At 36.0% G+C, this 12,276-nt stretch overlaps 1 protein-coding gene across 2 annotated transcripts; it reads right to left on the reverse strand.

Annotated features, from left to right (window-relative positions):
• Window positions 1–2,189: 2,189 nt before the first annotated feature.
• Window positions 2,190–11,394, reverse strand: LOC145556755 (cysteine-rich receptor-like protein kinase 43). Of its 2 annotated transcripts, none has more exons than XM_081618413.1 (6): window positions 11,006–11,394; window positions 10,721–10,857; window positions 10,252–10,462; window positions 7,143–7,377; window positions 6,908–7,058; window positions 2,190–2,803 (listed from the first exon to the last, which is right to left on the reverse strand). In XM_081618413.1, exons 1-6 carry the CDS (start codon window positions 11,064–11,066, stop codon window positions 2,402–2,404), a joined length of 1,197 nt encoding a protein of 398 aa, XP_081474539.1. In that variant the 5' UTR covers window positions 11,067–11,394; the 3' UTR covers window positions 2,190–2,401. The 2 variants fall into 2 exon arrangements, with proteins under 2 accessions (XP_081474539.1, XP_081474532.1); XM_081618406.1 differs by having other exon boundaries at window positions 10,721–10,860; window positions 11,006–11,392.
• Between the last annotated feature and the right edge of the window lie 882 nt (window positions 11,395–12,276).

The raw sequence follows: 12,276 nt of genomic DNA on the forward strand, positions 1-12,276 counted from the left end.
AGATGGACCTACTAGTGATCAAGCTTTACTCTGTGTTGCAAGACTTGCAATAACATGAGCTATTTGGCTAAGAAAGAAATGAGATAATTGCATTGAGGTTTTAACATCCTAGTAAACAGAATTCTGGAAAGAGTTACCTCGTCACTAAGGATTAAGGATTATGAATCCTTTATCCAATCAGATTTTATGGACCTGAAGTTCTTACACTCCCCCCCCACCCCTCCTCCCCCGGGTTTCCCATGGCAAGCATGGGATGGTCTAAGTTTGGCTCCTCAGTAAACTCAATTCAACTTGATGGAGCCTGGGACAAAAGCACAAAAGGAATGGGAAATGGCAAGAAAGGATGGGAGGGTGCTCTTCTGGTATGGCGAACTTTGCTCTCCAAGCCAAGCCAAGGCAATGGCATGCCTAGAACTCTAGTGGTGTGTTTGGATTGAAGGAAATGGAGGGAAAGGAAGGGAAGAGAAATGAAGAGATGGGGTATCTTTCATTTGGATAGCAAATGAGGAAGGGATGGAATTGAAGGGGAGAGAAATTGAAGGATTAAATTGTAGAAAATTAATCCTTCAAACAATGAAGAGATTTGAAAGGAAAACTCACCATTCTTCCCTCCCTTTCTCTCCCCTTCTTTTCCTTCCCCTTTCTTTATCCAAACAAACCGTAGAAGCGGCCAATTCCTGCAAACTTGAGTTTTATTATCACCTGAATAAATCGAAAACAAAATTTGAATGGTGTGCGAAAACCAAAATGCAAAGAACTCAAGTAGAGCCAAAATAAGTTGCTGGAGATTTATTATCCTGCACTAAACTATAGCTATACTAGTAGTTTTCGATTTTAGTCTTTTATGCCTTGCCTTTAGTCAGATATTTATATTTTTTTAAAAAAAAATAGCTTTTTGACAATTATAAAAAAGTAGACCTTTACGGACGTAGATAAGCATATAATTTTATTTATTATTATTATATTTTATTATTTTTTTTAAGATTTTTTTTTTTTTTTTCCTTTCTTTCCCTAACTTGTTATTAATTTAGGAATATATTACAAAATTACTTGTAAATCGGTACAATAATTATTACTCCCTCTACTTCATAATGTTAAAGCATGTTCACATTTACTGATCTAAAATGAACTGAACTGAACTAATTGGAGCTGAACTGAACTAAATAGAATAGAGTTGAAATGAATATTTTATGAGAGAAGGAAATTAAGAAATGAACTGATCTGAGCTAAAAAAACTAAACTGAAATTAAGGTGAAGTGAACAGACCCTTAGTCTCATATTGAATTAATCACATAAAATAAGAAAAGAAGAAACTTTGAAATATAACATTAAAGTACAAAATAATTCATAATTAGCTTACCTTATTTAAGTTTTTTTATTATTTTTTTGGGAAAGCATAAGTCATAATCTATAATTTAAGGTCGTAGGAAATTCTTTACTTAGAGTCGTGTCATCAATGCCCAAAATAGTATATGAAACTAATCTAATATATCATATAACTAATATATAAAGCTAAACTTTTAGCCAGGTCACGAGGCAGCGACACTTAGCATTCTAACTTTTCGCCAAGTGTCGCGCCACGTTGGATAGATTTAAATACACTTCATAAAATAAAAAAGTTAGTTTAGAATTCTATTATGAATCAAATTTGGATAGAATTTTAGGATAAAATTGTTAATTTAGAGTTTTATTTTCAATAAAATAAAATTTAAGTGTCGCGCCACGTTGTATAGATTTAAATCGACTTCATAAACAACCCGGGCATCGCACGGGCACAAAACTTGTATATATATAAAGGGGAGTTTTTCCCCAAGTTTTTATAGAGCCGCGTAGGATTTAATTTTTTCAACGCGCAACGTAGGATAATAAATTTTAGTGGTAGCCAATTAAATACGAAATTATTAATTTATTTTAAAATTAAATAATTTAACTGACACGTAAGCAAAATTGACAAATGAGATTTTAAAGTTTCAAACAATGATGCACGGACTTCATCTAGTATTATGAAATGGAGGGAGTAAAAAGCATTGTAGCTGTACGGATTTGTATAAAATTTTCATCAATAAAAGCTGTCACTCTAGAGTTTCGGAATTTCAATACCAATAGAAAACAAAAAAAACAAGTTTCAAATCATATTTCGTTATGTACCTTCCCTCAAAAAATAAATGAAAGCTATATACCTCTCTAGATGGAAAAAAACAAAGAAAATTTAATGAATTTCATAGCTTGTGATGATCACGATGAACAATATAGTGATTATAGTCCACCTTCCCTTCAACCTATCTTCATTTACATTCCTAGATGGCATTACAAAAAAATAAGATACAAACAAATTGGTATGTACAAAGTTTTAAAAGAATCACAAACCCCAATCATTCTTCTAATTTATCCTCGAAAATTATTATTCACTCGGTTGCATAGGCCGTTTACCACGAGGATCTGAACCTAAACTCCTAGCAGTATGGGTGGTGGTGTTGGTAACACTCATCGTACTGGAGGTGTGATCTGTTCTAGTTGTGGAAGATGCACCCGAAGATGCAGTATGAGAGGATGATCCACCTGGATTCCGTGACCTCCGATATCTTGATCCAGGGAAGCCTGGCCTGGTTGGTTCTTCCAGGCTCGTTGGTTTCCTTGATAACAAAACCACTACACGACGCATTGATGGCCTTAAATTAGGATCCGATTGTGTGCATAACAGCCCTATTTGAACGCATAGAGCTACTTGATCTGCATCTGCCGTGCTTTCTATTGATTGGTCCAGAACTTCCAGACTTCTGCCTTTTTTGAATAGCTTGTACGCCTGCCAAACCAAAATTTACCCTATTATATTTTACACAGGAGTTAACATTGTAGTTTTTACACTGTAATGTTTAAAATTTTGCCCGCATTTTCCAGTATATAAGAAATGAACAGAGGATATATACGATTATGGTGGTGGTCAACAACTAAACATTTTATTTCTGCAAATAACTGATTGTATGATGGTTACAGTAGTTGGAATGTAGAAATGTACACAATTTGGTATCGCTTCCAACTTCCAAGTTTCTATAGAACCTTGGCTTAGCCATTTACTTTGCTATTCCAGCTCTCTCGACACATCAAAAACATGAAAAAGACGGCAATACAATGACAAGCTCGAGCTCATCAGCCCATCTTTTACTCATCCTTACTCTTTAGCAAGTTCAGTATGAAAGCCAATCTAAAAATATCGAAATGTATGGTACGATGCTGCATATCATTAAAGACCGACTTCCCAATGGTATTTTTGACAAATAATTTTGTGGCCATTATTTTAAAATTAATCTTTACATTGACAAGTAAAACCCCATACGGCCATACCCCACTTGACTGTTCATCAATATAATATTTACGTTGACATTATCCAAATAAGTGTGGTGTCAAATGAGCAAGGGCGTGCCATTGGGGCGTTCCCTACTGAGCGACGCGCTGCACTTCCCAGACCCGGGTCCAGTGATAAGTATGTAAGGGTTGCTAGATCGTCGCCCAGAAGCGACGCGCCATATTGCCCAATTGTGGTGTCAAATAATCAAGGGCTTGGAGTTGGGATCAGGAGGGAGCGTGGGAGAAAAGAATTTAGTTTGCGGATTGGTTCTTGGAATGTGGGGTCTCTTACGGGAAAATCAGCAGAATTGGTAGAAGTAATGAAAAGACGACGCGTGAACATCATGTGCCTCCAAGAGACAAGATGGACAGGAGAAGGAGCTCGAGGCTTGGTTTTGGGGTATAAGGTATGGTATGTTGGGCAAGAAACGAGCCACAGAACAAGGAATGGTGGAGCTAGGAACGGAGTTGGTGTGGTTCTCGATGAGAGGTTGGCAAAAGAGGTGATCGAGGTCTATCGGAAGAACGATAGGTTGATAAGGCTGAAGTTGCTATGTGGCAAGGAGATTGTGAATGTTATCAGTGCTTATGCTCCCCAAGTGGGTTTAGATGCAGAAGAGAAACGACAATTTTGGGAGGACCTAGACGAGGTGGTGCAGGGTGTCCACCACTCAGAGAAGTTATATATTGGAGGGGATCTAAATGGGCACGTTGGGGCGAGCCGAGATGGCTATGAGAGTGTCCATGGAGGCTTTGGGTATGGGCAGAGGGACGCCGGTGGTGAAGCTATTATGGATTTTGCCCAATCATATGATTTAATTTTGGCTAATACTTGGTTTAAGAAGAGGGATTCACACTTGATAACTTTTCGGAATGGAGCAAATGCAACTCAAATAGACTTCCTGCTCACAAGGAGCATAGATAGACAAAGTTGCATAAACTGTAAGGTTATCCCAGGGGAGAGTGTGGTCACCCAACACCGGCTATTGGTAATGACTATTCGTCTGAAAGAGAAGGCGAAGAAAAAAGTTAGACAAGAAGAACCAAGGATAAGATGGTGGACCCTAAGGGATGCAAAAGCTAAGGTTTTTACAGAAAAGGTAATTGAAGAAGCGGATTGGGATGGAGAGGTGGATCCGGACATGACTTGGTTACGAATGAAGAACTGTTTCCTAAGAGTGGCCAAAGAGGTCTTAGGGGAAGTAAGGGGAAGAACTTCGGTACAGAGAGATACTTCGTGGTGGAATGAAGAGGTGAAAGCAGTAATTAAGCAAAAAAGGGAATGCTATCAAGCCTTAGGAAAATGTAGGAGTGATGAAACCTTTGCAGCGTATAAGGAGGCTAAGAGTAAGGCAAAGGCAGCTGTTCGCCAAGCAAAAGAAAAGGCATATCAGGAGGTTTATGAAAAGCTTGATTCCAAGGAGGGAGAAAGGATCATTTATAAGATGGCAAAGAGAAGACAAGAGGCAAGGAAGGATATTGGCATGGTGAAGTGTGTCAAAGATAAGAACCAAATGGTCCTAGTGCAAGAGGAGGGCATCAAGGACAGGTGGAAGGGGTACTTCGATGAATTATTTAATGGAAGTAATGGAGTTGTGATAGGAGATACCTCTATGAGTGATGAAGAAATCAACATGGAGTATGTGCGAAGGATTAGGAGAGTAGAGGTGGAGATTGCACTGAGGAAGATGAAACCTAAGAAGGCGGTTGGCCCTGATGGGGTACCGATAGAGGTGTGGAGGTGTTTGGGTAAGATTGGTATTGATTGGTTAACAAACCTTTTCAACAAGATATGGACGGCTACAAGGATCCCACAAGATTGGAGGAAGAGCACCTTGGTCCCGGTTTATAAAAACAAAGGAGACGCTCAAGATTGTTCTAACTATCGAGGAATTAAGCTTATGAGCCATACTATGAAGTTGTGGGAAAGGGTGATTGAACAAAGGTTGAGGGCATGCACAAGCATTTCAGATAACCAATTTGGTTTTATGCCTGGGAGATCTACTATGGAGGACCATGGAGGGATTAAACGAGGAAGAGGGAGACCAAAGATGACTTGGTTGGAAGGAGTGAGGAAGGATATGAAGTGCATGGATTTACGTGAGGATGAAGTTTTGGATCGTAAGGGATGGAGGAGAAAGATTTATGTTGATGACTACACGGAATAATCAAATTTGGTTCATGTTAGCCGACCCCACTTTTGGGATTAAGGCTTTGATTGATTGATTGTTGACATTATCCAAATAGATACAATTTTGGCCATAAATATTTGTGGAAAAATTTCTTAACTCCATAACAAAAGTCACAAATCTGAATCACCCTGTCACCTTCCCACAAAATAAAATAAAATAAAATAGATAAATAAATATACTCCGTAGTTGCTAGATTATCTAAACTTGTGAGATTATTTTGAAATGGAAAGAGTACCTTCTTTTTTAAAAAATTGCAATAGAGTTTCACGCTTACCACTACAAAAACTTTGGACATTTTTATCTTTAATCTATATTTAGTATTTTATAAAATACGACTACTTTTTTTCGCATAAAAAACAAAATATGGTTAGTGAGAGATGTGTGAATAATGAAGAAATCCAAATGATAGATTAAAAATAAATAAAAAACCGGATGAAGTACTTGTATATTTTAAGAAAACAGGGCTCATATTTTTCAAGAGATTACCTGATCAATGAGACAATGACCAAGCTTGAAAATAAGCAAAAATTGAAATGAACTCTGCTACATCATGCAGACGTCAAAGAATGCAAAAAGTAGACGGCAGCCACCTACCAACATATCCCCACATAATAACTCACGAAATAAATTGTCACAAATAAGATATAAAATGGTTTCCAAAAAAAAAAAAAAACAAAAAAAAAAAAAACATACTGTATATAAAAAAATAATCTACAAAATTTAGGTCAAATGATTATCTGGTGAGCAATATTGACTAGGAAAGTCCAAAAAGGTTAGCTGGAATAAAAATAAGTTTTGTAGGCGTGAAGAAACTCTACCAGATTTTGGCAACAGCATGCAGCTTAATTCTTGGTGCATCCTAAAGCCTAGGTTCATTAATCGTCGTCACCGAAGAAAAACAACAGTTTCTACTTTAAACCCGTGATCGTATTTTCTCATATGCATCCCAGCATACAATGATGCAATGAATCACAAGTTAAAAATGGGACAGATTCATACCCATAATTAAATAAAATGAATATCATATATTTCATTAAACTCCTTAATAGATGTCGAATTGGCAATTCTAAAACTCCCTCTAATCCAAAATATTAGTAGCTTTAGTTGATTGATTTTGATCTAAAACATAAAACGTTTTGTACTGCCAATATAAAATTATATGTCAGTTCATGGCTTCATGCTGTCAAAACCATAGTTAAGTTGATAATTTGAATACATTACAAAATGTCATTTTTTTAATTTATTAACTAAACACCAAATCCAACTAACAACAAATATGATAGAAAATACCTAACTACAAACAACCAATATTAAGGATCATAGGGAGAACAATTTGTTAAATAGATTGACTTGTAAAACCAATAACTTACCCAATCAAGTAAATTTTGGGCATCAAGGGATAGATTGTATGAAGAGTTCCGCTGACCACTAATCAGCTCAAGAATCAAAACTCCAAAACTGAATACATCGGCCTTCACTGATAAATGCCCATGCATGACATATTCTGGAGCCATATAACCACTGTTTCAATCAAACAAACTGCAGGTCAGAGAGCAAGAACATTGCCACATTGGGAGAAAACAACTCTATAATAGCAAGACATACTTGGTACCCGCAACTCTAGTATTCACATGTGTTTGATCTTCAGGAAATAGGCGAGCCATGCCAAAATCAGCAATTTTAGGGATCCATTTATCATCAAGTAAGATATTACTAGCCTTGATGTCACGGTGAATGATACAACTATGTGAGTCTTCATGAAGGTAAAGCAATCCTTTAGCTACACCTGCTATAACTTCATACCGTTTCTTCCAATCAAGTTGTTGACGCTTATCTGGTTCTGCATCAGACACCATCAGTATTATATCAATTTTTTGGCTATAAAATGAAGCAGTTTTATTTAAATAAGTGCAACTCTAAGCAACAATGGCATTTTTAGAAGTTGCTACGGTTAGTTTAGCATGGATTCATAAATTATGTCAGGCCTTATGAAAGCAATGCTTCACAATGTTAGAAAACTAATTAGAAAAAGATACGTATTATGGATCAATTATTTGGTATACAGAACTTAGAATAACATACAGTCAAAAAGTCATGACTTCTATTATTACCACAAAGTTGAAGTACAATGGGTACAACACCAAATCCAATAAGTGCACAACTTTACATCTTCAATATCATGATAGTTTTGAAACTTTGACCAGCCTGATGGTTGTATGTGAACTAGCAGAAAAATTTACAAAACTAATCATATGACCCCACCTGAAGGATGTATGTGAACTAGTAGAAAAAATTTCAAATCTCATCATGCTCCCACAATACATGCTAAGGTTGTAAGAGAACAAGCAGATTTTTTTTTTTTTTTTTTTTTTAAATCTCATCATACGCTCCCACAATATCAAGCGGTGCTATATCCCTCCCATTTCCTTGTCTTTGACACATATAATGCGCCAAGATACAGCTTTTTACTACCCAAAAGGCTTCAAAAAATCACCAAATTCTCTGATTTCCTAACCAGCAATCGTTAACTTCCTAGAATTTCAAAATTGGAGCAAAAGCCAGAAAAAGGAGCTCGATGACTACACCAAGCACTGATACAATCTCCTTGCACCAACAATTATGCCAGTAGTAACCAGATCAATCAAGAATGAAAATCTAAATAAGGTCAAGATTGTCACCATTTGCTGATACACTAATGCTTTCAACAATGTATATTTTACTTCTCCCGAACTCTATGCATAATTTACTTTGTAAAAGGTTCATGCTTGCAAAGGTGTAAAAGTAAAATGATCAGCAAATTTACCAATTACACTCTGCAAATTTTCTTTATTAAAGTACATTCTCATCGAGGCACTTTCAAGTTTGCATTGGTATAATCCAGAAGGATTTTGACTCTTTTGACATAAAGATGAAGATCAAAATGTGAATACAACTGAAGGTAAAATTATCAAAGGCTTCCAAAAAAATCCAAGAGAATAATCTGAAGGCCATAATTGCATTCAATACCCAGAAACAAATTGTAGCAGTCAAACAACTATCTATACAAAAGCTAAGCAAGATAATATAGTGTAATCATCTAAGATTATAAGAAAACTTTTCAAGGGTATAAGATTCATTAATAATCCATCAATTTAGAAGAACAAGCTAAGGTTGATGCTTAAACCAGGATAAACACCAGAGATACAAGAATCTAATTCATAAGCTCACCCAGTTGTTTTGAAATTTGAATCGTGAGCTTGGGTTTTGTCATTCTAACATTATCGACAACTAAGGAGCATGCTTTGCGGAGAAATATGCCTAACATCTCAGAGAAGAGAGAAAAACCTCATTCACACTAAATCTGAACCATTCAAGCTTTCATCCAATGGCTCAAATCAAAAGTCATTAAAAAAAAATTCCAGTTTCAGTCCGTGAGTATCCCAGCATGAACTTTGGGTGTCCATGCTGACTTCTTGCATGCTACATATTATGGTTATGGAAGTTTATTGAAGGGTGTTTTGCTTGTTCCGACAACTCCTTTATTGCAAATACCTCCTCATGACCTTAGAGAACTCTACACAGGGTCCAAAAGATCTCAAATAAGCTCTCCTAAGCCTGGATCAAACTTGTTGTCATCCTTAAAATACTTATTATCCGCAAAAGAGGCAAACGATCTCATAAAAAGGCCTTTTTCTCAATAACACGAACATGCCAACCAAACTGGTCTTGGAAACATTGGATACATTCATTCCATCATCTGTCCAGCAATGGAGATTGGCAAGCCATGGTATACCCTTCCCTAACAAACCAAGTTTCCAAAAGTTACCTGGATTATGGGTTTTACCGTCATACTAATGATGGAAGAATCAGCCGTTTCCCTAGAAAATAACCTATTACTAGTGCTGAATAAAACTTGAGTATTTGCTGTAATTTTACCCTCTTATTCACAGAGATTGCTTCAGTTGAGATATATGAGTATTTTTAAAAAAATATTTTGCTCTGTTCACCTTCACAATCACCATATTAGTATGTCCTTTAAAGGCCATAATATAAATACTCCCTCAAACTAAACTACTCCATATAAGAGTCGCATGCACTATATTGGAATGTCCAAGAAAACATTCCAGTTTCCTGAATTTATTAGCAATACCAACCAACATTTCAAATTAGTATATTGCTCAAAGCATACTAAATACTTCTTCAATTGTGATGAGTATTGATAAACCATTTTTTAAATACAATGAGCATAATGTAGTTAAGAAATGTCATAATACGAACTAGTAACATGACAACTAACAACCACAATAACCATCACAAAATTACCTCACAATCAAGGAGTGTTTGGTTGGATCAGGAAAATTATTTTTCCATGCATATTCTCATTTTCTTTTGTTTGGTTTGTAAAGGGGTAAAAAAATAATTTTCCCAATGGTGGAAAATAACTCTCGGGGATGGAAATCATTATCCTCTCGAAATGAAAGCAAGTGGAAGCCATATTTTCCTCCCACCTCCTTACCACCATTTTCCTCTCATCCAATCATCCTCACCCTTCCACTCCTAGTTTCCTTGTCTCCATAACTTATAGTGTAAGAAAATAAACAAGGGAAAACTACTTAGCAATTGTATTCTTCTTTAAAAAATTGTTTTCCATGAAAATCATTTTAAGAATTTCTCATCAAACCAAACGGAGCCTAAACACAAGACAAATTCATTGCAAATTGACAGAAAATCTTACTGAATAGAAGCTTGTCAACGCTTTCGTGGGAGACGTATTCATAAACAAGGAGTTTATCTTCACCATGTGTACAATAACCCAACAAATTCACAACATTTCTATGTTGTACACGAGCTAACAACTTTGCCTCATTGACGAATTCTTTCTGCCCTTGTCTTGAATGCTGTGACAGCATTTTTACTGCCACCTCTCTTCCATCCAACAATTTACCCTACAACCACAAAAATTTCCCAATTTCACTACTTGGGTATAACCAAATTTCTATTTTTAGCAATCAAAATTTCCTTACATACTTAATTTTTATTTAACTATATCCTACTCAGTACTCAGTAATCAAGATGATCCGGGTTCAAGCCAGGGGAGCATTCCCTGTGCTCGAACCCGAAACCTCTAGTTAAGCTGAAACAACTCCCTTACCGAATCACTTATTGGTCCAAATTTTGTACTTGAATAAACAAAACTAACATACCTTAAAAACAGGACCAAAACCCCCTTCACCAAGCTTGTTAGAAGAATGAAATTTATCAGTTGCTTTGATTAATGTCTCATATGAAAATTGTTTTTGCTCTTGTGCTGCAATCTTCTGCAAATCTGCCTCTTTTGAACCTTCTAACAAATACCCAATTCAAAAAAAACATACAAAAGACTTAGAAATTAAGCTATGATCACAAATAATGAAGTACTAATCTTAACAGTCAATATAACAAAACAAAGAAAAGGGTTTTTCTTTTTTTTTTTTTTTTTTTGTAGGTACCTTTATCAGAGTAGAATTTAAAAGGATTCATCATGCTCTTGATGAAGTCTTTGGTTTTCATATTTTGATTCAGAAATTCAATGAAATTCCATAGAAATGGAATAAAACTAAAAATTAAAATAATATTAAAAGTAGGTTGAAAATCTGAAGTTTCTGAGGAAAAAGTTGGCTGACTTTTCCACAGTTAATAAATTAATAGACAAATAAATTGAAGAAAGAAATTGGTAGCTGAATTTTGTTAAAATTGAGAAGGGGGGATGTTAAAGCAAGAAAAGTTGAGTTGACTTGAAATTGAAATTGACTAAATTTTTAATGTTGTTAGCGATGACAATAGTGAGGTGTTGAAAGAGCAGTATCAAGTTATGAACGCGTAGATTGACAAATGCACGTGGAATTTGTTCTTCCTTGCGATCTTCCGCGTTGTGGTTGTGAAATTGCCGAATTCGTCAAAATCGACTATTCCTAGTAATACCAAGTCAACCTCAAACAAAAAGAGGTCAAGCACCCTAATATAGAGGGAGTTTTTTTTTTTTTTTTATGAAAACAGAAGCATATATTACTTGGACGTTAAGTCCTAAATATTACAAACCAAGAGTTCACAACCTACATATACCCAAAAGATAGGTTGAAGGCTAATATATACATAAGTGAAACACCAAGAAAATAAAATTAGGTTAAGAGTTCTAGATAAATGTAACAGAGAAAAGAACCAAGGACTAAACAGAAGCAAAAAGCCCCATAGCTTGGAGATCTGCATCATAAGCTGCTCTAACACTTGCTGGAATTTCATAATGAGGCTTATGTCCAATATGCATATCCATGGCATATTTGGAAAGATAATGGGCAACAGAGTTGATCTCCCTTGGAATATGATTAAAAATTATAGTCATATCCTTGTTTCTGAGAAGTCTTCCAACATCAATGATCAATGCAGCAAGTTCATGGTGAGGATCTTCAGTCTCCTTGCTCATCATTCCTTTTATGGCCTTAGCATCAGTCTCTACCTCCAAAAACTGAACGGGGATAGCTCTAGCATAGTTTATTCCTTCACGTAAAGCATAGAGCTCAGCAGGCAGAGCTGAGTTGGCATTGTATTTACTGGAAAATCCAAAATACCATTCGCCCTTTTCAGTTCTGAAGACACCTCCTCCTCCAGCCTGCTCAGAATTTTTCCAAGCACCATCTGTATTCAGCTTCAGAAAACCAGCTCTAGGAGGATGCCATTTAAGAATAGAAGCAGAGGCACTCCTCTCCGCAGCTAGAATTCCTTT

The sequence above is a fragment of the Chenopodium album genome, chromosome 1 (assembly GCF_948465745.1).
Source record: "Chenopodium album chromosome 1, dcCheAlbu1.1, whole genome shotgun sequence".
In the NCBI taxonomy this organism is placed as follows: Eukaryota; Viridiplantae; Streptophyta; class Magnoliopsida; order Caryophyllales; family Amaranthaceae; genus Chenopodium; species Chenopodium album.

Bases quoted from the DNA above. Each gene is read 5' to 3' on its own strand.
- LOC145556755 (XM_081618406.1), bottom strand. From the start codon at position 11,066: ATGAAAACCAAAGACTTCATCAAGAGCATGATGAATCCTTTTAAATTC. The intron at 10,463-10,720 runs GTATGTTAGTTT...TTGTGGTTGTAG, and splicing joins GTTTTGGTCCTGTTTTTAAG to GGTAAATTGTTGGATGGAAG. The intron at 7,059-7,142 runs GTATGTCTTGCT...TGATTGAAACAG, and splicing joins ACTAGAGTTGCGGGTACCAA to TGGTTATATGGCTCCAGAAT.